The sequence below is a fragment of the Staurois parvus genome, unplaced genomic scaffold (genome assembly GCF_062004578.1).
Source record: "Staurois parvus isolate SC_StPar_1 unplaced genomic scaffold, SC_StPar_1.0 ptg001286l, whole genome shotgun sequence".
NCBI lineage: Eukaryota > Metazoa > Chordata > Amphibia > Anura > Ranidae > Staurois > Staurois parvus.
Genome location: NW_028319082.1, coordinates 12,728 through 38,838, shown reverse-complemented (window position 1 = coordinate 38,838; position 26,111 = coordinate 12,728). Strand labels below are relative to the sequence as shown.

Genomic DNA, 26,111 nt, shown 5'->3' with positions numbered 1-26,111 from the left:
TGTTCTCCCCTCTGTCTTATATAGTGTGGGGTGGATATTCTGCAGTGTGAGAGCGCAGTGCATTGTGGGGTGTTTGGCGGTCGAACAGTTGGTGGTGCCTTCACACCGTAACCCTTCAGAGTATTTATTGACGAGTTCAGGATTGGACCCTGCACCACCGACACCCAAGGCCCAATTATTCTACACCTGTTTGACAGGTTCATCTAATTTCAAGTGCTCATCAGTGCTGCCCAGCAGTACCACCCATCAGTGCCAAGCAGTGCCTCCAGGCAGTGCCATCAGTCAGTGCCACCCATCAGTACCACCTATCAGTGATGCCTATTGGTGCCCATTATTGTTGCATATCAGTGTCAACTCATCAGTGCCGCCTATCAGTGCCCATCATTGTTGCCTATCAGTGCAATCTCATCAGTGCCGTCTATCAGTGCTCGTCAGTGCTGCCTATCAGTGCAACCTCATCAACACACATCAGTGAAGGAAAAAAATTACCTGTTTGCAAAGTGTTATAATACAAAGAACATTTTTATTTCAAACTTTTTGCTCTTTTTTGTTTATAGCACAAAAAAAACCCCAGCGGCAAGTACATACCACCAAAATAAAGCTCTATGTGTGTGAAAAAAATGATACAAATTTCATATGGGTGCAGTGTTGCATAACCGCGTAATTGTCATTCAAAGTGCGACGGCGCTGGAAATTGGCCTGGGCAGGAAGGGGGTGACAGTGCCCGGTAGGCAAGCCAGGGCAGTCCCCGAGTCCCCATACCACTTTTATGGTCAATGGTTTGCATTTAACCTTCAAAATGGGCACTTTTGAATTTGCAAGTTCCAGTCCCATAGACTTACATGAGGTTCGATGGTCGTGGCAAACTTTTGATCCGTTGGAATGTTCTACCATCAACTAAATCGGGGGGGGGGGGGTCTTCAGCCTATCACTAAAATACATCAACTATACGTGCTCAGGTCATAGTAGGTTAACTTGCAGCAATATTAGAAGTGAAACAAAAACATAAATAAGACAATTTATGTTCAAATATTAGTGAGATTTATGAAAAAAGCCTCTCGCGCATAAAATATAGAAACGCCAGCAGAAGAAAATCCAATATGGTTGCCTCAGTACTTCCAGCAGATGTGATGTCAACAATTCCTCCCCCCCCTAACATGTTTCGTCCAACCACAGACATCAGTGATTTTTTAATAAACCCTCTGTTGCCATTTTTGTTTTGTAATTACTACTCTGTTGGATGCGTCTTTATGTTCCTCTTCCATTAGAAGCATTTGTGAGCTCCAGCTGGTGTTGCTGGATACTACAGGTTATCACGGCTGCTTCTCAGCCAAGGGATCCTAGATCTCTTTTAAAATGGAGATCCTGAAGTTCTGGTAATTGTGTTTGCTGCACTTGGGTACACTTATTGTGGACATTCAGCACGTCTGTACATGTTTTAATGTATTTGTTTTTACTTCTCTTGTATAACAAACAGTCAGACCGTGTCTGGAGAACTTACCTCAGCTTTAGTGTTACAGTCAGAGGTCGTCAATGGACGATGAAGGGTCATCTGCCGTATTCCATCCACAAGCTGCTCTACTGCCAAACACTCGGGGTTGGTGCTGTTCAGCCTTATATTGGACCTATCAAAAAAGTTCTGTTCCATCCAACATACTGACATTTGAAAATTGAACTTTGCTCCAGTACAAGTAATATTTGGAGATGGAGGGTCATCTGATAAAAAAAAATAAATATCAATGAATTCAGCATTTCTAAGATGAGAAGGTGACGGTGATTGATGTACATATACACAGGCCAACTTTTAATCAGCGTCTCTATATTTTAAACACCCAGTAGTGCCGATATCTTCTTAATGAATATTCTTCCTCTACAACATCCACTATGTGGGGTCTACTTTGCTGCATGTTATGATGCCATTTTGTGGAAGCTTTTTCAAATTTGCGAGAGGGTGAGAGTAAGGATGAGGGATGGTTAGCGGCGCACACACGGTGGAGTGATTTTTGCATGCATTAGAACTATTTTTGTAAGTGCGTTTTGGTATGTTGGATATCATGCGTTGTTGATAATGCACTATATGCGATTTATTTTTTCGAGGGTATTAAGTGGAGGAAGAGGATTTTTATCACTTGTGGAGGAAGAATATTCATTAAGAAGATAAAGGTGATTCAGCGAGCGCTAAGATGATAAGAACATAAGCTGCTGATACACTACAAGGAAACCATATGACCTCTTGAATATATACAATATGAAAAAGCTGCAGTGTTAATAAACAAATTAAATGTGCTATATCAGAGTCTGGCCACACCCTCAAATAGACAGTATGAAGTCCATAGGAACAATGTCCGTTAAATGACAAATGGATGAAATGGTGGCTTTGTTACTCCCAGTGAGGCACTCGTCAAAACCGTGTGGGAAATACAAGAAATGCGCACTCACCAGATGCGCATTAGGTAAGCGCAATATTAATAACCAGAGGTCCCCTCTTGTCCTGTGGAAGGTACAGCTCACACTGGACAGGCTGTCCCACAATACTGGCGCCTCAAGAGATCTTCTCTACTGGTGGAAGCTGTGATGGGGGTCAGCTTATATGAGTCACTCTCCTCTGGGCCTCAGGGTGGTCACCATATGGTCCAGGGGGTTAAATGCTCGATCTGGAGCAGAGAATAGTGGCCATAGTGTATTTATTAATGGTTAAAAGTGACGAACATACATAAAAGCAAATGGAGGCTATCGCCAATGAAATGTAGACAAAGCATGCAGCAAAACCGTTCATAAACCATTTAGAAAAACTGACCAGCTGGACAGTTCTGGGGGCCACCGGACCTCCTTGATCCGGTGGCGTGACGTCTTAGGCGTGTATGGCTCCTCCTTAAATCTTATTAAGAAGATATATCTTCATTAAGAAGATATCGGCACTACTGGGTGTTTAAAATACAGAGACGCTGATTAAAAGTTGGACTGTGCATTTTGGACTTTCGGGAGAGAAAGTATATATTTTGGCGTCCGGGTTTTTATTTATTTACTTTTATTTATTATTTTTGTGTTAGCACATAGTATGACACCGGTACATTTATTTATGATGTACATTATACACTACAGGGGTTTTCCATATGCAACCACTTTTGGGTGGCAGGAGTGACCAGGGACTGGGGAGAAATATGCCATAGAGTCAAAGAGTTACAAGCCAATTAAACTTCCAGTTCACATACAGTACATTGACTGATGGTGGTCAATGTAGTACCCCCTTTCATTGGTGGCCAGAGTAGTGCCCCCTTAAATTGATGATTAGTGTAGCGCCCCCTTAAATTAGTGGTTAGTGTAGTGCCCCCTTATGCTGATAGTCAATGTAGTGCCCCCTAGTAGCACTCACTTATTGTGGTGGTCAGTTTAGTGCCCCCTTACATTGGTGGTTACTGTAGTTCCCAGTGAGAAGGAACTCCTTATATTGGTAGTCAGTGGGAGAAGGAAACCCTTACATTGGTAATCAGTGGGAGAAGGAAACCCTTACATTGGTAGTCAGTGGGAGAAGGAAACCCTTCCATTGGTAGTCAGTGGGAGAAGGAAACCCTTCCATTGGTGGTCAGTGGGAGAAGGAAACCCTTACATTGGTAGTCAGTGGGAGAAGGAAACCCTTACATTGGTAGTCAGTGGGAGAAGGATACCCTTACATTGGTAGTCAGTGGGAGAAGAAAACCCTTCCATTGGTAGTCAGTGGGAGAAGAAAACCCTTACATTGGTAGTCAGTGGGAGAAGGAAAGCCTTACATTGGTAGTCAGTGGGAGAAGGATACCCTTACATTGGTGGTCAGTAGAAAAGAGTCCCTTACATTGGTGGTCAGTGGACAAAATACTCCCCTTACAGATTGCTGAAAAGATCTTTGGAGTGGCAACTTATCTGAGAGGCAGAATTTGCTCAAGGAGCCTCTGGAGAAACCCTGGTATTCTACAGAACAGAGTAGGGAGCCCACAGAGGTCCTTTAACCGCCTCCCGCCCGTCATTACCTTATATGGCAAGGTGGTTCTCTCGTTCTGGGAGGAGTCATACAACGTCCTCCCACTATAACCACGTGTGCGTGGCTCTGGGAGCGCGCAGCCCAGCGATCGGTGGTGTGCTGTGTTCCTCAGAGAAAGATAATCACCGATCAATGGAAAGAGCCAGAGATGTCGGCTCAGTCATGTGATCAGCTGTGTCAAATCACAGCTGATCACATGTAAATAGGGAAATGCTGGTTATCGGCATTTCTCTCCTCACGAACTGTCATACTGACAGAGGAGAGCCAGTAATCGGCATTCCGCGGAGGGGACATGTACATTGATCATCAGGGCACTGTTGATCAGTGTTCCCTGATGATCAGTGTAGCCCCAGCAGTGCCACCTGTCAGTGTCCATCAATGCCACCCGCCAGTGCCCATCAGTGCCACATCAATGCCACATATCAGTGCCCATCTGAGCTGCCAGTCAGTGCCACCTATCAGTGCTGCCTAACAGTGCCAGTCAGTGCCGCCTATCAGTGCTGCCTTTCAGTGCCACCTATCATTGCTGCCTTTCAGTGCCACCTATCAGTGCTGCCTTTCAGTGCCCATCAGTGATGCCTGTCCATGCCCATCAGTGCCACCTACTAATGCCTCCCCATCAGTGCCCATCACTGCAGCCTCATTAGCGCACATCAGTGAAGGAGAAAAATCACTTATTTACAAAATTTAATAACAAAAACTAAGAAAAAAACTGTTTTTTTTTCTAAATTTTCAGTTGTTTTTGGTTTGTTCAGCAAAAAATAAAAAAACCTCGAGGTGATTAAATACCACCAAAAAAATTATAAAAAGTTCATATGGGTACAGTGTTGCATGACCGCGCAATTGTCATTCAAAGTGTGACAGCGCTGAAAGCTGAAAGCTGAAAACTGGCCTGGGCAGGAAGGGGGTAGAAGTGCCCGGTAGGCAGGAAGGGGGTAGAAGTGTCCGGTAGGCAGGAAGGGGTTAGAAGTGCCCTGTAGGCAGGAAGGGGGTAGAAATGCCCGGTAGGCAGGAAGGGGGTAGAAGTGCCCGGTAGGCAGGAAGGGGGTAGAAGTGCCCGGTAGGCAGGAAGGGGGTAGAAATGCCCGGTAGGCAAGGGGTTAAAAGATTTCACCCACACAGACCTCCCTAAGCCACAAATCTCAAGCAAACAGAGATTGTTTCTTTGGAAGGATAAGCCGAGTCCAGTGGGAATCTTGCTCCGGCTTCCTCTCCCGACTCCGTATTACTCCCAGCAAGCCAAGTGTGCATGTTTATGTGACAGCCAGATTATACCTGTACTACTGGCCAATCAAATGAGGGGCAAGCCTAGGGGCTCATACACACCAGGGGGCTCCATTATGGTGCGTTTACCCCCCGGGAGTGAACGTCACGCTCTGACTCCATGTACTCTGTATGTGACATGAACTTCATATGGTTTATGGGACAAATTCCCTGTTTGGTTTTAGAAGACACAAAACCCATTCTGACTATTGTATTATAGATCTCCATACCTGTATAGATATAGACGCCACCTTTGCACCAGCAGGTATAAACTCCAAATTCACAAAACTCATCATCAGCACAGGTCTCACTTCCACAGGGTTCAGGCGCAGCCACTGGAGAGACAGAAAAAGACATGAATTACATCTGAAGGCTCCTGTGTAGCCGTCTGAACAGTTCTCAGATCCACTTACTATAGGATACAAGATCCTTATCAATATCAGGAAAACTTCCTTCACCTCCCCTGACTGAGCCAAATCCCCCTTCATTTGTGTCTCACGCGCTCCCCCTCCCAGGCACTGCAGCTCACAGTGTGTGTGGTGATGGGGGGGGGTCTCAGCAATAGAGGCAGTGCTGCCAATCCAGAGAGCAGTGGGCAGGGCTGGGTGTGGCCAGGTGCTGATTGACAAGCTACCGACTTATGAATCAGCAAAGACAATACTGCTAGCCACACCCCCTGCACCATTGTCTCCTCCCACTGTGGTGCAAGCTGACAGCCCACATCAGAACTGCAGCCTCTGATATCAGGAGCAAGGGATGCACCAGACCAAAAAGGTCAGATGCAATGCTTTGGCCAATCACAGCCCGTGTATTTCCTCCCACTGTCACCATTAACGGGAGAACTATTCCACCCACTGACACCAATGATGGGGCACTATTCCTCCCACTGACACCAATGATGGGGTACTATTCCTCCCACTGACACCAATGATGGGGCACTATTCCTCCCACTGACACCAATGATGGGGCACTATTCCTCCCACTGACACCAATGATGAGGCACTATTCCTCCCACTGACACCAATGATGGGGCACTAATCCTCCCACTGACACCAATGATGAGGCACTATTCCTCCCACTGACACCAATGATGGGGCACTAATCCTCCCACTGACACCAATGATGAGGCACTATTCCTCCCACTGACACCAATGATGGGGCACTATTCCTCCCACTGACACCAATGATGGGGCACTAGTCCTCCCACTGATACCAATGATGGGGCACTATTCCTCCCACTGACACCAATGATGGGGCATTATTCCTCCCACTGACACCAATGATGGGGCACTATTCCTCCCACTGACACCAATGATGAGGCACTATTCCTCCCACTGACACCAATGATGGGGCACTATTCCTCCCACTGACACCAATGATGGGGCACTATTCCTCCCACTGACACCAATGATGGGGCACTATTCCTCCCACTGATACCAATGATGGGGCACTATTCCTCCCACTGACACCAATGATGGGGCACTATTCCTCCCACTGATACCAATGATGGGGCACTATTCCTCCCACTGACACCAATGATGGGGCACTATTCCTCCCACTGACACCAATGATGGGGCACTATTCCTCCCACTGATACCAATGATGGGGCACTATTCCTCCCACTGACACCAATGATGGGACACTATTCCTCCCACTCACACCAATGATGGGGCACTATTCCTCCCACTGACACCAATGATGGGGCACTATGACCCCCACAACAACTGGCCACGGTTGTGAGGAAGAGGCCCTTGTTCCCATCAACACCCCCCTATGTTGAGGGCATGTGGCCTGGTATGGTTCATGGGGGAAGGGGTGCTCGCTCGTCCCCCCCTCCCTTTCCTGACCTGCATGCTTGGATAAGGGTCTGGTATGGATTTTGTGGGGGACCCCCATGCCATTTTTAAAAAATATTTTGGCCTGAAGGACTTGGTATGGATGGGGGGGGGGGGTACGCATTGTTTACATTTTTTTCAATTGTCAGGCAATGCCAGCAGTACTTCTATCAGTGGGGAATCCCCTCTGACAGCTGAAACAAAACAAACATGTTTTCAGTGTCTGTGCAATATCTCACCTCTTAGTGAATTGCCTCCTCTGTTCGAAGTTCGTGGTCACCGTGACTTTGGCCAATCATGGCTCTCACGGTGCATTGTGGAGCGCTCGGCGGGTGAACAGCCTGCCAAACGCCCGTATTGTTCGTGTGTTCAGCGAAGATGCAAGCGGCCGATGTTCAGGTCCAACTTACACTACATTCAACTCAAATGTCGAGCCCAACACTACTGGAGTCATTGTTGCCTTTCTATCATCTGGAACCAGTCTGCCCGTCTCCTCCAACCTCTGACACCAACAAGGCATTTTCCTCCACACAACTGCCGCTCACTGGATATTTTCTCCTTTTTGGACCATTCTCTGTAAACCCCACCCACATGGAAGGAAGTATATTTTAAAAATATTCTTCCCAAATATATTACCAGATATTCGAAATGCTTCAATTTTGGCCAATATCAATATATTTCAATATCAATTTCAGTTTAAAAATGCATTTAAGCATGCAGTATATATATATATAATTATTATTATTATACAGTATTTATAAAGCGCCGATAGTTGGCTCAGCGCTGTACATTACAAAGGGGGACAGAACTTGGACAGAACAATAACAATACAATGCAAAACATGAGGGGATCGAGGGCCCTGCTCCTTGGAGCTTACAATCTAGGAGGGAGGGGATGGTGGCACAGGAGGAGATAGCTGTGGGGGATGGGGTGGTAGGAAGAGTGGAGGAGGTCGGAAAGTTAGCAGGGGGTGGGGTAGGCTTCCCTGAAGAGATGGGTTTTCAGGGTGCGCCTAAAGGAGAGGAGAGTAGGTGATAATCTGATGGGTTGGGGCAGGGAGTTCCAGAGGATGGGTGACACCCTGGAGAAGTCCTGGAGGCGGGCATGGGAGGAGGAGACCAGGGAACTAGAGAGAAGGAGGTCTTGTGAGGAGCGGAGTGTGCGTGTTGGGCGGTACTTGGATATTAGGTCAGTGATGTAGTTCGGGGCAGTATGGTGGACGGCTTTGTACGTCAGTGTTAGGATTTTGAATTTGATCCGTTGCGCAATCGGAAGCCAGTGGAGGGATTGGCAGAGGGGGGTGGCGGAGACGGAGTGGAGGCCAGTGGAGGGATTGGCAGAGGGGGGTGGAGGACACTGAGTGGAGGCCAGTGGAGGGATTGGCAGAGAGGGGTGGCGGAGATGGAGCGGTTGGAAAGGTGAATGAGTCTGGCAGCCGTATTCAGGATGGACTGAAGCGGGGATAGTCAGCGGCGAGGCAGGCCAGTGAGGAGGGAGTTGCAGTAGTCGAGTCGTGATATGATGAGGGAGTGGATGAGCTGTTTAGTGGTTTCTGGGGTTAGGAACGTGCAGATTTTGGAGATGTTGCGGAGGTGGAGGCGGCACGAGTTTGTTAGTGATTGGACTTGGGGCTGGAAGGATAGGTTGGAGTCCAGAATGACACCAAGTACTCTGGCCTGCGGGGCGGGTTTGATGGTGGCATTGTTGGATGTGATGTAGAAGTCAATGGGGGGTGGTGTGCGGGCCGGGGGGAAGACAAGTAACTCAGTTTTGGAGAGGTTCAGTTTAACCTCCCTGGCGGTATTCCCGAGTGTAGCTCGGGGTAAAATTTCAGTACCAAAAGCTTTAACCCCCCCGAGTGTAGCTCGGGGGGGTTACCATGCGGCGCTGCATAGGGAGTCCCTGCAGAGCTTACCTTGTCCTTCGCTCCCGCGATGTGTCCCCTGCAGCGTCCCCGGCCATCTCCTCCGGCCGATGCCGGCATCCGGCTTCTGTGTTCCGGTCCCTGTGACGTCGGGACGTACGGGCGCCGGCGGGAAATTTGAAAATTTAAAAAAATTTCATTTTTTTCCAAACAAATTTTACATAGTATAACATTCCTGTATCAAACCATTTCACATACATGTTGTCCCGAGTGCTTTGTCCGGCGCCCTGCCTGCATTGTTACCGTTCTTTCTGCCTGGAAACTGAGAAACGTCCATGGCGTCCAAAAAGCGTCCCTTTAGGTCAGACGCGGTTTTAGACCGGCTAGAGAACAGCGATAGTAAATCAGAACCACTTGCAGAATTGAGTGATAATGATTGGTGGGGGAAATTCCTCATCAGACACTGAAAACGATTCTGCGACTGAGCTCAGCGATGTGCCAACTTGGCGCTCTATTTCACATTTCAGTGTTTTTGGTTTGATTACATTATTGAATTAAATGTATTATTATTTTTTATGATTATTTATTAAATTATAATTTATGATTTCGTGTTTCAAATTTTTATCATCCCCGGGATGTTTACTAGACTCTTGTTCAGACAGATTTCAGTGAGTTATTCCTAAGAATTACAGACCTACAATAAAAAAAATAAATATTTCCAAGCAAAATAATGTACCGCTTTCAGCACCAAAAATCTGAAATAATCATACCGCTAGGGAGGTCAAGGAAGTGGAGCGACATCCAGTCTGATATGTCGCTCAGCAGGTGTGTGATTCGGGCGGAGACCGAGGGGGTGAGGTGGGGGGTTGAGAGATAGATTTGTGTGTCGTCGGCATAGAGGTGGTAGTTGAAGCCGTGAGAGTGTATGAGTTGGCCAAGGGAGGAGGTGTACATGGAGAAGAGAAGGGGCCCGAGGATGGAACCTTGAGGGACCCCAACAGAGAGGGGGAGTGAGGGGGAGGTGGTAGCATTATAGGTAACGCTGAAGGAGCGTTGTGACAGGTAGGATGAGAGCCAGGAGAGAGCAGAATCTCTGAGGCCGAGGGAGTGTAGTTTTTTGAGGAGGAGGGGGTGGTCGACTGTGTTGAAGGCCGCAGAGAGGTCAAGGAATAGGAGCACTGAATAGTGGCCATTAGCTTTGGCGGTTAGCAGGTCATTGGAGAGTTTGAGTAAGGCAGTTTCGTATATATATATACACACACACTATACAAATATACCGTATATATACAGTCAGGTCCATAAATATTGGGACATCGACTCAATTCTAACAATTCTATACACCACCACAATGGATTTGAAATGAAACGAACAAGATGTGCTTTAACTGCAGACTGTCAGCTTTAATTTGAGGGTATTTACATCCAAATCAGGTGAACGGTGTAGGAATTACAACAGTTTGCATATGTGCCTCCCACTTGTTAAGGGACCAAAAGTAATGGGACAATTGGCTTCTCAGCTGTTCCACGGCCAGGTGTGTGTTATTCCCTCATTTTCCCAATTACAAGGAGCAGATAAAAGGTCCAGAGTTCATTTCAAGTGTGCTATTTGCATTTGGAATCTGTTGCTGTCAGCTCTCAAGATGAGTTCCAAAGAGCTGTCACTATCAGTGAAGCCATCATTAGGCTGAAAAAACAAAACAAACCCATCAGAGAGATAGCAAAAACATTAGGCGTGGCCAAAACAACTGTTTGGAACATTCTTAAAAAGAATTCCTACACCGTTCACCTGATTTGGATGTAAATACCCTCAAATTAAAGCTGACAGTCTGCAGGTAAAGCACATCTTGTTCGTTTCATTTCAAATCCATTGTGGTGGTGTATAGAGCCAGAAATGTTAGAATTGTGTCCATGTCCCAATATTTATGGACCTGACTGTATATATACATACACACATATACTGTATGTTGAAATGCATTTTTATTACAAAATATATGAAAACTATTTTTAAAAATACATTTCAAATACACTGTATGTCTTTAACCATTTCCATACCGGGCAATTTTACACGTTTCAGCACTCTCACACTTTGAATTACAATTGCGCGGTCAGACAACATTGTACCCAAACTAAAATTTTATCATTTTCTTCACACAACTAGAGCTTTCTTTTGGTGGTATTTAATCACCGCTGGGGTTTTTATTTTTTGCTAAATTAACAAAAAAAGACCACAAATTTTGAAAAAAAAACCACATTTTTCTTTGTTTCTGTTATAAAAGTTTAGAAATAAATAATTGTTCTTCATAAATTTAGGCCGAGATGTATTCTGCTCCATGTCTTTGGTGAAAATAACCCAAATTAGGATGTATTATTTCGTTTGTAGGAAAGTTATAGAGTTCACAAACTATGGGATATATCTGAATATTGATCAATCCTGAAGTACTGACAGCCAATCTAATTTCTTGAGGTCCAAGAATGTCAGAACAGTACAGATATCCCCAAAATGTCAGGACGGTACAGATATCCCCCAAATGTCAGGACAGTACAGATATCCCCCAAATGTCAGAACAGTACAGATATCCCCCAAATGTCAGGACAGGACAGATATCCCCCAAATGTCAGGACGGTACAGATATCCCCCAAATGTCAGAATAGTACAGATATCCCCCAAATGTCAGGACAGTACAGATATCCCCCAAATGTCAGGACGGTACAGATATCCCCCCAAATGTCAGAATAGTACAGATATCCCCAAATGACCCCTTTTTGCAGAGTAGACAGTCCGACGTACTTCATAAGAGGAATGGCGAGTTTTTTGAAGTTGTATTTTTTTGTCATAATTTTTCAGAAAATTAAAAAATTAAAAAAATTATTTTCACTATTTTGTTTTTACATACTGTCACCAGTGCAGTACAGCATCATCATATAACTGGCATGGCGGTAAACAGGGACACTGATTGGTGACAGTATGAAAAAAAAAAAAATTTTTTTTTTTTTTTATTTTTAATTTTTTATTACATTTTTTTTAAGATTTTTTTTTCATATTTTACTATGACCAAAGTAGTACAATGTTACCATAGTAACATTGTACTACTTTGGGGAAGTTATCAGTTTTTTTTTTTTTTTTTTACACAATTTGCTTATAGCAAAGAATTACTTTGCTATAAGCAAGCATTTACCTGAATGAAATCGATTCATTCAGGTTTTTTTTTTTTTTTGTGCTTAGCTGTGATTTGGTCACAGCTAATCACATGACATGTGCATGTGATTAGCTGTGACCATTCACAGCTAGGCACTAGTATACACTGGATGACATGAATGAAGCCATCCATTGTATACAACTGTCATGTGACCTGCTGTGATTGGTCACAGCAGGTCACATGGTACCAGCAACGGGGGGGCGGTACTCAGATCTGTCATCGGCCGTGTCCGGTGACAGTTCGCGCCGCTGCACGGCTCTGCATTAGCGCAAACTGCGCATGCGCGGGAGCACGCCAAATGGCGTGCACCCGGAATGCCGAAGCACTTTTGAAGCCGCCAAACGGCCATTGGCCGGGCGGCTAATGGTTAAAAATACAAATCTACATTTTTGAAATGCATTTACAAAAAAGGTATGTAAAAAGATATGCTAAAATGACTTTTTATATGCTAAAAAAATCTGAAGAATAGATGTAAAAAATATATATTTTTAAAAATATATATTTTTTAAATATATTCTTCAGATTTTTTTTAACATATGAAAAGCCATTTTAAAAAATATTTTTACATACCTTTGTAAATGCATTTCAAAAATTTAGATTTCTATTTTTATAGACATGCAGTGTATTTGAAATGTATTTTGAAAAATATTTTTCATATATTTTGTAATAAAAATGCATTTCAACATGCAGTAATATATATATATATATATATATATATATATATATATATATATATATATATATATATTAAATATATTGAAAATGGCCAAATTTCAGCATTTCAAATCAATATATTTGGGAAGAGTATTTTTACAATATATTTCAAATATACTTTTCTTCCATATGGGTAGAGATGGCTGTGCCTGAAAATCTCAGTAGATCAGCAGTTTTTGAAAGACTCAGAACAGCCCGTCTGGCACCAGCAACCATGCCATGTCCAAAGTCACTTAAATCCCCTTTCTTCCCCATTCTGATGCTTGGATTGAACCTCAGCAAGTCGTCTTCACCATGTCTAGATGCCTAAATGCATTGAGTTGCTGCCATGTGATTGGCTGATTAGCAGTTTGTATTACCGAGCCATTGAACAGGTGGACCTAAAAAATCGATCACTGAAAGTGTTTGGTTATATCTGGTCAATAGGTGCAAAAGGAATCTCTAGATCCTTCCAGAAATCCAGCGCTGTCCTATGTATTCTGCAGGGTTATCTCAAACAGATTTATCAGCCCTGCCCAGTTTATTGCTGTGAACTACCCCCCCCCCGTGTTATAGAGATAGATGGAGGTGTTCTATAGTCCTAACCAGTGCCAGGACCAGGTCAACCACTGCCTATGGTGAAGATGGGAAAATGTGCCTCCTCCCTGGCACCCCATACCCCTTCCCCCGCTCCTTAATGAGTGGAGAAGGGGAAGGCACCAATAATGGTGAGCGACATTTTCTTGTGTTGTTTGTGGTATGAGATGACATAGTACCAATGAAAATGTTACATCTGTGCACTAATAAGTGACAAAGGAAAAATGTCCCTGGGATTACTGAAAGGACAAAAAACACGGTCCCTGCATTAGCAGGGTCATTAAAATAAAAAAATCCCTGAGCTGGTAGTGTCACTGGAAGGAATAAAGGTCCCTGAGTCAGTGGTGTCACTGAAATGAAAAAATGTCCTTGATTTAATGATCTCACTGAAAGGAAATTTGTTTCTGAGCCGGTGTTGTCACTGAAAGGAAAAAACATGTACCTGCAGTGATGGTGTCACAAAAAAAAAAAAAAAAAAAATCACTGACATTTCAATGGTGTCACTGAAATGAAAAAATGTCCCTGATTCAGTGGTATCACTGGAAGGAAAAAATGTCCCCGAGTCGGTGGTGTCATTGGAAGGAAAATATGTCCCTGAGTTGGTGGTGTCAGTGAAATGAAAAAAAATGGCCCTGATTCAGTAGTATCACTGGAAAGAAAAAAAGGTTCCTGAGTCAGTGGTGTCACTGAAATGAAAAATGTCCTCATCTATGTTGTATCACTGAAAGGGAAAAATGTCCCTGAGGCAGTAATGTCAGCAAAAAGACAACATATGGGTGGTGCAGGGGCGGACTGACCATTTGGAAACTCGGTCACTGCCCGAGGGTCCGGGGTCAGTAGGGGGCCACATGAGATGCCCCTGGTACCTTTTTCATAGGCTTTTTTGAGTTTGGGCAAGGACACAGGGGCCCCATGATCCCCTATTGCCCGGGGGCCCCATGAGTTGTCAGTCCGCCCCTGGGGTGGTGTCACCGAGAAGGAATAATGTTCGTGCATCAGGAGTGTCATTAAAATGAAAAAATATCCTTAAGTCAGTGGTGTCACTGATAGAAACACCACTCCAGAGCTCCTCCCCACCCCCTAGTACAGAACTCTTCACTCAACCCTGACTCCTCTCTTCCTCTCTACATAGCTCACTCACCCCCCCCCCCACCTTTAGTACAGAGCTCTTGGCTCCTCCCCCAGTACAGAGCTACTGGCTCCTCCCCCAGTACAGACCTCTTGGCTCCTCCCCCTCCTCCAATACAGAGCTCCTGGCTCCTCCCTCCAGTACAGAAATCTTGGCTTCTCCCCCAGTACAGAGCTCTTGGCTCCTCCCCAGTACAGAAATCTTGGCTTCTCCCCCAGTACAGAGCTCTTGGCTCCTCCCCAGTACAGATCTATTGGCTCCTCCCCTTCCCCCCCAGTACAGAGCTCTACCACCCACCCCAGCCCTGCAGATGGCTCCCTGCTCTGCAAGATAGCAGCCCAGCCTCATGGCAGCTGCTCCTCCTTCACAGACTCTGGCACTGGAAGCCACTTCTATGTATACGACAAGTGACAGCAGCCAGCGGGGAGCACAGGACTAGCGTCATTGGTGGCCGTACTGAGTATTGCCACACTCCGGATGAATAAAATCCCTGCTGACAGGAGTGACACTGCAGCCACTTATGTTAATGAGAGGCGAGGAAGAAAGGAGGCTGCTGGAGGTCCCAGTATCCCCCCTTCCCACATGTAGAGCAGACGCCAGGGGCGTGTGCCCCCCTTTCTCCCAGCCATGGTTCTAATACACTTGTTCCCCTCGGGATGATAACGATAGTGCTGCTCCTTCATTTAGTGAATGTCATCACCGGAAGGGTGTTAATGGCAGGATCACCAATTGAAAATTAGAGAATAAAGTCCCTCCCCCCTAAAAAAAAAAAAATGAATGCAGCCACTTCTGGTCTGGTAATTAGAGAACGGATCTCCCTCGCTCTCTGTCCATTCGCCTGATCGTACCCTTCAATTTCCGGGAACTTTCGCTGTCTCTGTATTCCAGATGTGTTATTATAGGATAATAGGAGATAAACGTCACTCACCCCCCGCCATGGCAGCGCACAATACAGAGAGCAGCAGTGTTGTCTTCATGGTTATCAGGGACCCTGGAAAATACATCCAGTATGAGCAACCAAATTCTGTTTGTGATTTAGCAACAAGAAAAAACAAACTAATTCTACACGGTGCTTAAATGGTATTGAAATAACAAACTCACTGACTGTAAACACAGACACTATTTGCAATAAAAAAAGTCACAGATGTGAGAAATGAACCTTTAATTGGGCAGCACGGTGGCTAAATGGTTAGTACTTCCACCTGGCAGCTCTCGGGTCATTGGTTCAAATCACAACCAGGGCACCACCTGCCTAGAGTTTGCATGTTCTCTCTGTGCCTGCGAGGGTTTACTCCGGTTTACTCCAGTTTCCTCCCACAGTTCAAAGACATGCTGGTAGGTTAATTGGAACCTGTCTAAATTGGCCCTAATGTGAGAAACCTTCGATTATATACTCCTTGAGGGGTAGGGACTGATGTGAATGTACATTATATACACGGCTCAAAGAATAAAAGGAAGACTTTGAAAACTCATCAGATCTCAATGGGGAGGAATCTCCTGCTGGATCTCTATACTGACATGGACGGGGTGATGGGTTAGGAATGTAAGGATTCCCCATCGTTTGATGGAAATGAAAATGATCGACCTACAGAGGACTTAATTCAAAGACACCCCGAAAATCAAAGTGAAGAAATGATGCAGCAGGCGAGTCCATTGTGCTGAAATGTCATTGCAGCAACCAGAATGGTCCTCAGTAGTCTGTATGGCCCCCACGTGCTTGTATGCATGCCTGACAACGTCGGGGGAGGCTCCTAATGAGACCACGGATGGTGTCCTGGGGGATTTCCTCCCAGATCTGGACCAGGACATCACTGAGCTCCTAGACAGACTGAGGTGCAATCTGGCGGCATCGCATGGATTGGAACATGACATCCCAGAGGGGTTCTATTGGATTTAGGTCAGGTGAGCGTGGGGGCCATTCAATAGTATCAATCCCTTCGTCCTCCAGGAACTGCCTGCATACTCTTCCCACATGAGGCCGGGCATTGTGCACCAGGAGGAACCCAGGGCCCACTGCACCAGCAGGAACCCAGGGCCCACTGCACCAGGAGGAACCCAGGGCCCACTGCACCAGGAGGAACCCAGGGCCCACTGCACCAGGAGGAACCCAGGGCCCACTGCACCAGCAGGAACCCAGGGCCCACTGCACCAGGAGGAACCCAGGGCCCACTGCACCAGGAGGAACCCAGGGCCCACTGCACCAGGAGGAACCCAGGGCCCACTGCACCAGAAGGAACACAGGACCCACTGCACCAGCGTAGGGTCTGACAATGGGTCCAAGGATTTCATCCCGATACCTAATGGCACTCGGGGTGCCATTGTCTAGCCTGAAAAGGTCTGTGCGTCCCTCCATGGATATGCCTCCCCAGACCATCACTGACCCACCACCAAAACGGTCATGCTGAACCATGTTACAGGCAGCAAAACATTCTCCACGGCTTCTCCAGACCCTTTCACGTCTGTCACATGTGCTCAGGGTGAACCTGCTCTCATCTGTGAAAAGCTCAGGGTGCCAGTGGTGGATCTGCCAATTCTGGTGTTCAATGTCAAATGCCAGATCGAGCTCTATGGTGCTGGGCAGTGAGCACAGGGTCCAATAGAGGACGTCAGGCCCTCAGGCCACCCTCATGAAGTCTGTTTCTGATTTTTTGGTCAGAAACATTCCCACCAGTGGCCTGCTGGAGGTCATTTTGTAGGGCTCTGGCAGGGCTCATCCTGTTCCTCCTTGTACAAAGGGGCAGATACTGGTCCTGCTGATGGGTTAAGGACCTTCTACGGCCCTGTCCAGCTCTCCTAGAGTAACTGCCTGTCTCCTGGAATCTCCTCCATGCTCTTGAGACTGTGCTGGGAGACACAGCAAACCTTCTGGCAATGGCATGTATTGATGTGCCATCCTGGAGGAGTTGGACTGCCTGTGCCACCTCTGTAGGGTCCAGGTATGGCCTCATGCTACCAGTAGTGACACTGATCCTAGCCAAATGCAAAACAGTCAGAGAAGATGAGTAGGGAAAAATGTCATTGGCCTCCCCCTGTAAAACCATTCCTGTTTTGGGGGTCGTCCCATTGTTGCCCATCTAGTGCATCTGTTGTTCATTTCATGAACACCAAAGGAGCTGAAACTTTTTTTTCAAACCCCCTTCTGCGACTTACCTCACCAGATCAATATCCCGGGAATTTCATTGACTTGATGCTAGACTTGGATTGCAAAGTCTTCACTTCATTTTTTGGAGTAGTGTATGTAAAGCACTGTGTAAACTGATGGTGCCTGAAATAAATACATTGTATCCTGTGTCCCGTTGTGTCTGTACCAAGGGTAAATATTCCAGGGGAGGGTGACTTTTGTTCAGGGCCATTTGGGTGATTTCTGTTATCGTTTAGGATTTAAAGGATACATTTAAACCAGTGAAACCACTAAACAGCTCATCCACTCCCTCATCATATCACGACTCGACTACTGCAACTCCCTCCTTACTGGCCTGCCTCGCCACTGGCTATCCCCGCTTCAGTCCATCCTGAATACGGCTGCCAGACTCATTCACCTTTCCAACCGCTCCATTTCCGCCACCCCCCTCTGCCAATCCCTCCACTGGCTTCCGATTGCGCAACGGATCAAATTTAAAATCCTAACACTGATGTACAAAGCTGTCCACCATACTGCCCCGAACTACATCACTGACCTAATATCCAAGTACCACCCAACACGCACACTCCGCTCCTCACAAGACCTCCTTCTCTCTAGTTCCCTGGTCTCCTCCTCCCATGCCCGCCTCCAGGACTTCTCCAGGGTGTCACCCATCCTCTGGAACTCCCTGCCCCAACCCATCAGATTATCACCTACTCTCCTCTCCTTTAGGCGCACCCTGAAAACCCATCTCTTCAGGGAAGCCTACCCCACCCCCTGCTAACTTGCTGACCTCCTCCACTCTTCCTACCACTCCATCCCCCACAGCTATCTCCTCCTGTATCACTATCCTATCCCTTCTAGATTGTAAGCTCCAAAGAGCAGGGCCCTCGATCCCCTCATGTTTTGCATTGTATTGGCATTGTTCTGTCACATGTTCTGTCCCCCGTTGTAATGTACAGCGCTGAGCAAACTATTGGCGCTTTATAAATACTGTATAATAATAAATAATAAATAATAATTTACCTTTTGAGCAAAATAATAAATGCACATTTTCTGCGCAGGTAAAAAAAATGTGCATTTGTTATTTTTGGTTGCAGGAGCCTGGAAAGCAGTGGTTAGCACTTCCGCCTGGCCAGTACTAGGGTTGTCAGTTCAAATCCCAACCACAGCACCACCTGCCTGGAGTTTGCATGTTCTCCCTGTGCCTGTGTGGGTTTCCTCCAGGTACTCTGGTTTCCTACCACACTCCAAGGACATGCTGGTTGGTGAGTTGGCTCCTAGTATGTGTATGTATGAATGTAAGTTAGGGACCTCAGATTGTACCCCCCTTGAGGGTTAGGGACTGATATGAATGTACAATATATATGTAAAGCGCTGCGTAAATTGATGGCGCTATATAAGTACCTGTAATAAATATAACCAATCAACCACCCTGTTGGATTTTTGCCACTCAACCAACCCCCCCCACAAAAAAGCAAAGCAAAAGGGCAGACTCAAATGGACCACAAGTTAAGAAAACAACAAAGTAAACCCCCCAAAAAAACAAAACCAAAAATAGCCACCCCCCCTCCCAAATAAAAAAAAAAAAAACAGGCAGACTCAATGGACCACTCGGTCTTTATCTGCTGTCACTTTTCTATTCTGATTGTCTGCCATGAATTGCAAATGTCTTAGAAACAGGAATAAAAGTTTTTTTTTTTTTTAAAATACGGACCGACCAATGGGGTTTGCCGATGTCCCGGGTCTGCGAGAGTCTTCCAACAACTCGAAGTTCAGAAGGCCAGTCGTCGGTGGAGCTTCGTTACCTTATGGAGAGGTGGTTGGACTGCGGTGGGGGCTCTGTGTTCAGTTACTGGTCACTCAGCTCCCTATACACTCATTGGTCCAGATGGAATTCCATGCGTCTCTCTTCACCCAGCAAGACTCAGCCCCGAGCTGTCCCAGTTTACCTTAATAGCAATTCTTAATGACCAATGTATTTTCCTGGAGGCATTTCACAGGTAGAACTGGTCTGAGAATGTCAAGAAGGTCAATTAGGTTCTCAGCTGTTTTTTAGCTCATTGTGTAAAGCTCAGCTCTAGCCATTTTTTTTTTTCTTAGTTTTGGAGATTTGTTTAGTGCTCACAATGTGTTGCAATCCTGTCAGCGCAGTTTGGTCACACTCACAATTTGGCACACATTAAGCACACCACCTCACCTCTCTCCTCTGGGTGCCCAAGGGTGCTCCAGGTCTTCCCCAATGCTGCTACCCTGCTCTGAGATTTCCATCCTCATTCTGGTGACAACTGTAACAATGTAGGGATTTCATGACTTTCTGTCCTCGTAACAGTGGTCACCATCACAGAAACAGAGAATAATTCTCCCAAATGGGGACACGGACAGCAATAACCTAACAGAGGTTCAAACCATTCCCCACACCCAGGGCTGCCGTTAGAAACCACAGGGCCCCTGACAGCCAACCTGATAGCCCCCCCCCCCAAAAAAAAACCCCACGTTGACTATGCTTCAGTTTGAATGAACACAGTGAATCAGCAATACCGATTACTCATTGTGTTCATTCAGGAAAGGAATGGGCTGGTAAGTGCAACATATTTATCGGACCCTCCCTCCACTCTCTATCCTGAAGGATCCTATTGTGTGCTTGTAGCTGCTGGTGGGAAGGAAAGGAGGGAAGCCGACAGCACTGCAGGGGGCACATATGGTGCCTAGGGAGGGTGATAGGAACACCAGGGTGGGGGGCAATTACTGGAACCCATGCCCTGCATGACTCTCTGCAGCAGCTGAAAGCCAGCATCAGGGAGAGGAGAAGAAGCCAGATTTCAGCTGCTGTAGAGACAGCCAAAAAGGGGATCGGTTCCATTAAATGCCCCCCCTTGTGTCAATCACCCTCCCTGCACACATCCGATTAACCTAGCTGCCCACGTGGAAGAAAAATATATTTTTTAAATATTCTTCCCAAAAATATATTGACATGTATTTGAAATACTACCATTTTACCATATACAGTAGATACTGGATCTTAAAATGCGTTTTTATATATATTGAAAAATATTTTTAAAAATACATGTTCAAATATATGTCTTTGAAAATACATCGAATCTACATTTTTGGAATGTATTTACAAATATATGTTAAAAGGACTTTTATATGTTAAAAAAAATCTGAAGAATATATCTTGGAGAAAAAAAAAATACAGTATATGCCTTTAGAAAATTTTTTAACTTTACATTTTATTATAATACATGTTAAAATATATTAGCAAAGGCCAATATGTTGTAAATAGAGGTTAATTTTTTTCTAAATTTATTTCTCTTTCATGTGGGTGCCTGGGCCCTGTACAGGACCGGTGGTACCCCCTTATCCACATCCCTGCCCACACCTCCCAAAACCAGCAAACATTTTTAGCTGGATTTATGGATTAATGGGAAGGTGGTGGGCAGTGCTGGATGAATGATGGATTAGAAAGATGACCTATGGAACCGAGGATCCGACAGGAAGAATGAAGGAAGCAAAGGATAGAAAAAAGTCACCAATAAAGAGAATTTAGAAAGCTGGAGACATGCAGCATCCATGGACATGCCTGATATACATTAAATGCACTTGTAACCAGTTGGGAAGTTTGTTGTTGAAATGAACGGTTTGGAATCAGTCTGTTTAGGCGAGTCTCTTCCATGTACAAATATTCCTGGAGTTCCCTTTTTGGAGTTTGTAAGTATTTTCTGAAAACTGAGACAACTGCAATGAAGGAAATGCGTATTTGATCCCCTGCTGAATGTTTGCCCACTCAAAAAGAAATTATCGGAAAAAACAAACAAACAAAAAAAAAAAACACGAATGTTCGGTATATTGTAACACTGAGAGACAGAATAGCAACACAAAATTCAAAATAAATGCATGTCTAACAAATGATGACGGATCTGCATGTTCATGAGGGAAATAAGTATTTGATCCCCTATCATTCAGCAGGATTTCTGGCTCCCAGGTGTCTTTCATACAGGTAACAAGCTGAGATTAGAAGCAGTCTCTTAAAGGGAGTGCTGCTAATCTCATTGTGTTACCTGTATAAAAGACACCTGTCCACAGGAGCAATCAAACCATCAGATTCCAAACTCTCCACCATGGCAAAGACCAAAGAGCTGTCCAAGGATGTCAGGGACAAGATTGTAGACCTACACAAGGTTGGACTGGGCTACCAAACTATGGCCAAGCAGCTTGGTGAGAAGGTGACAACAGTTGGTGCAATCATTCACAAATGGAAGAAACACAAAACAAGTGTCAGTCTCCCTAGGTCTGGTGCACCATGCAAGATCTCACCTCGTGGAGTGTCAATGATCATAAGAACAGTGAGGAATCATCCCAGAACTACACGTGAGGATCTTGTCAATGATCTCCAGGCAGCTGGGACCACAGTCACCAAGAAAACAATTGGTAACACACTACGCCGACAAGGACTGAAATCCTGCAGTGCCCGCAAGGTCCCTCTGCTCAAGAAAGCACATGTCCAGGCCCGTCTGAAGTCTGCCACTGAACATCTGAATGATGCAGAGGAGGACTGGTGGGAAGTGTTGTGGTCAGAGGAGACCAAAATCCAGCTCTTTGGTAGCAACTCAGCGTGTTTGGAGGAGGAGGAATGCTGCCTATGACCCAAGAACACCATCCCAACTGTGAAACATGGTGGTGGAAACATTCTGCTTTGGGGGTGTTTTTCTGCTAAGGGGACAGGACAACTGCACCGCATCAAAGGGACGATGGACGGTGCAATGTACCATCAAATCTTGGGTGAGAACCTTCTTCCCTCAGTCAGGGCATTGAAAATGGGTGGTGGATGGGTGTTCCAGCATGACAATGACCCAAAACACACGGTCAAGGCAACAAAGGAGCGGCTCAAGAAGAAGCACATTAAGGTCCTGGAGTGGCCTAGCCAGTCTCCAGACCTTAATCGGATTAAAAATCTGTTGAGGGAGCTGAAAGTTCGAGTTGTCAAAAGTCAGCCACCAAACCTTAATGACTTGGAGAGGATCTGCCAAGAGGAGTGGGCCAAAATCCCTCCTGAGAGGTGTATGAACCTGGTGGCCAACTCCAGGAAACGTCTGACCTCTGATTGCTAACAAGGGATTTGCCACCAAGTCATGTTTTGTGAAGGGGATCAAATACGTATTTCCCTCATGAACATGCAGATCCGTCATCATTTGTTAGACGCATTTCTGCTGAATTTGTTGTTGTATTCTGTCTCTCAGTGTTACACCAAACATTTGATTTTTAGACCGATCATTTCTGTGTGAGGGGCAAACATTCAACACCAGCCGGGGAGCAAATACGCATTTCCTTCACTGTATGAATCAGTTCTTTAATTTCCACAATATGATCAATTATGGTAAGCCACTCAAAACGTGTCGCGCAGACAAATGATATAAAACAGCTAAAACCCACAAACGCCACCCATTTCATTCACAATAGGTCATACATAGACACCAAATCCCGATGAGCCAAAATACATAAACACTTTTTTGGCGACAATACACATAAAAAGCACAAACAAAATATACAGTATCTCCCCGAAGTAAGTCCACCCCTCCCCCAGACTGTATACAATGTGTATATATTGTAAGGGATCAGCCCAGTAGCGGGTTGTGCTTGACCCCCTGGATGGGTCAGAGCACAGTTAAAGAGGCTCAGCAGGATCTTGGTGAAGAAAGTTGTGGTTTATTTCCAAGTCTTATGAACACACGGTGCAGATAATCAAAACAGAAAATAAAGCCTTGCCACACTGGGCATCTATCTGCCAACACAGGTTCCTATCTACCTGTCTGGATACAGCCTATCGCTGCTCAGACACGGGGGGTTCACACAGTCTACTCTCACCGCAGTATTGTTTGGTTGCTCCCCAGCCTGTCCTGCACAGAGATCTGGTTCCAGGTTGGAGCATTCTCTCTATGCGGCCTGGGAGTTTTATAGAGCCCAAAGCCCTGAACCTACTACAGCTGAGCTAATGAAATCACCAGTGAGCCAAACAAGCCGACTACACAGCACAAAAGGAGAAACAGTCGGTGTAGAGCATGAACCTGGGACAAATATACCTCCCATCCTGGACACATCCCTTAGTTCTTCCTGCTGTCCTGTCACATACCCTCCCCCCTCTTGTTTCAACCTTGGGGTTGGAACACAGGTTGCTAAGCATGCGTCCACTCGGGACAGGGCATCTGCATTCCCCATTCTAGCACCGGGGCAGTGTTTTATGACAAAACTAAATTCTTGAAGGGCCTGGAACCACCTATTGACTCTCCTATTGGTCTCCTTGTTCCATGCCATCCACTTTAAGTGAGCATAATCTGTTACTAGTTCAAATTGTCTACCCCAGAGATCATAGCGGAGAGAATCTAGAGCCCACTTTATTGGTAAGCATTCTTGCAATAGTGGCATCATTTTCTTTAACCTCCTTAGCGGTTTTCCCGAGTGTAGCTCGGGGTAGAATTTCTATACCAAGAGCGGTAACCCCCCCGAGCTACACTCGGGCTTACCATGCAGCGTTCTCTGGGGGTCCCTGCAGCACTTACCTTGTCCTTCGCTCCCACGATGTGTCCCCTGCAGCGTCCCCGTCCATCTCCTCCGGCGGATGCCGGCATCTGACTTCCGTGTTCCGGTCCCCGTGACGTCGGAACGTTCGGGCGGCGGAACCGGCGGGAAATTTGAAATTTTTAAAAAATGACATTTTTGCTGTCATTGCTTTTTCACTGCATTTCACATACATGTTGTCCCGAGTGCTTTGTCCGGCGCCCTGCCTGCATTTTGACTGTTCTTTCTGCCTGGAAACTTAGAAAAGTCCATGGCGGCCAAAAAGCGTCCCTTTACATCAAAAGCGGTTTTAGAACAGCGATAGTAAATCAGAACCACTTGCAGAATTGAGTGATAATGATTTGTGGGGAAATTCCTCATCAGACACTGAAAACGATTTTGCGACTTTGCTCAGCGATGTGCGAATTTGCCTCTGTATTTCAAATTTCAGTGTTTTTGGTTTGATTATATTATTGAATTAAATTGATTATTATTATATTATTATTTTTTATGATTATTAATTAAATTATAATTTATGATTTTGTGTTTCAAGTTTTATCATATCCGGAATGTTTAATAGACTCTTGTTCGGACAGATTTCAGTGAGTTATTCCTAAAAATTACAGCCTACAATTAAAAACTACATATTTCCATGCAAAAAAATGGTACCGCTTTCAGCACAAAATTCCTGACATGATCATACCGCCAGGGAGGTTAAGGGGCTTTAATTTCCACCTGAGGTAAATGACGGGGATTTCTTCCCCTTTGAAAACTTGAGACAACACAGCTCCTAACCCAACATCTGAGGCATCGGTCTGGACCACAAAATCCCTTGAAAAATCAGGGAAGAACAACACTGGCTGTCTACATAAGGCCCCAAAATCTGCTTCTACTGCAGGGGTCCATTTGACCATGACAGACTCCTTCCCTTTTGTCAAATTTGTCAGGGGAGCAGCCTGTGAGGCAAAATGAGGAATAAACCAATGGTAATAACCCGCAATTCCCAAAAACGCTCGTACCTGCTTCTTGTTGGTGGGGCATGGCCAGCTTTGTATAGCTTCAACTTTGTTGACCTGGGGCTTTATCAGACCTCTCCCAATGGTATATCCCAGATACTTGATACTTCTAGCCCAAGGGTACATTTGTTTGGATTGGCTGTAAACCCTGCTTTCCAGATAGAGTCAAATACTGCCTGGACTTTCGGTAAATGTGAGTCCCAATCTTCACTATGGATGACCGCATCATCCAAGTATGCTGCAGCATAGGCTCTATGGGGCCGGAGGGTCTTATCCATCACCCGTTGAAACGTGGCAGGAGCATTCTGCAACCCAAACGGCATCCTCTGATACTGGAAAGAACCCTCTGGAGTTACAAAGGCAGTCTTTTCCTTGGCTGATTCCGAAAGGAATCTGCCAATGCCCTTTGGTCAGGTCCAGTGTTGGCAGATACCGGGCTGTCCCTAGACAATTAATCAGCTCATCTATATGGGGCATGGGATAGGTGTCAAACTTGGTGACTTTATTCAGTTGGCGAAAGTCATTACAAAACCGCCAACTTCCATTTGGTTTCGGCACTAGCACAGTAGGACTGGACCAGTCACTGTTTGACTCCTCTATAACCCCCAGTTCAAGCATATTTTTTATTTCTTGGGGAATTGCCTCTCGTCGAGCTTCTGGAATATGGTAGGGTTTTAACTTGACCCTTTCCCCTGGGGAGGTAATGTCATGCTCAATCCCGGACACCCACCCAGGGAATGCTGAGAATTTTTCTTTGTTGCGGAGCACAAACTCTCTAGCTTCCTGTTGCTGCGTTTTTGATAGAGTCTCCGCTACCCCGACCTCTG

The 26,111-nt window shown here is 45.6% G+C and overlaps 1 protein-coding gene across 1 annotated transcript in view; it reads right to left on the bottom strand.

Moving 5' to 3' along the window:
• Positions 1 to 25,410, bottom strand: part of LOC149437495 (uromodulin-like) — a 69,474-nt gene extending 44,064 nt beyond the window's left edge. Inside the window, exons 1-3 of the mRNA XM_089660891.1 lie at positions 25,288 to 25,410; positions 5,509 to 5,613; positions 1,502 to 1,639 (exon numbers count right to left, since the gene is read on the bottom strand). Coding sequence (XP_089517017.1) covers positions 1,502 to 1,639; positions 5,509 to 5,613; positions 25,288 to 25,410 — 366 coding nt within the window. The remainder of the gene's footprint in view (positions 1 to 1,501; positions 1,640 to 5,508; positions 5,614 to 25,287) is intronic.
• Positions 25,411 to 26,111: the final 701 nt, after the last annotated feature.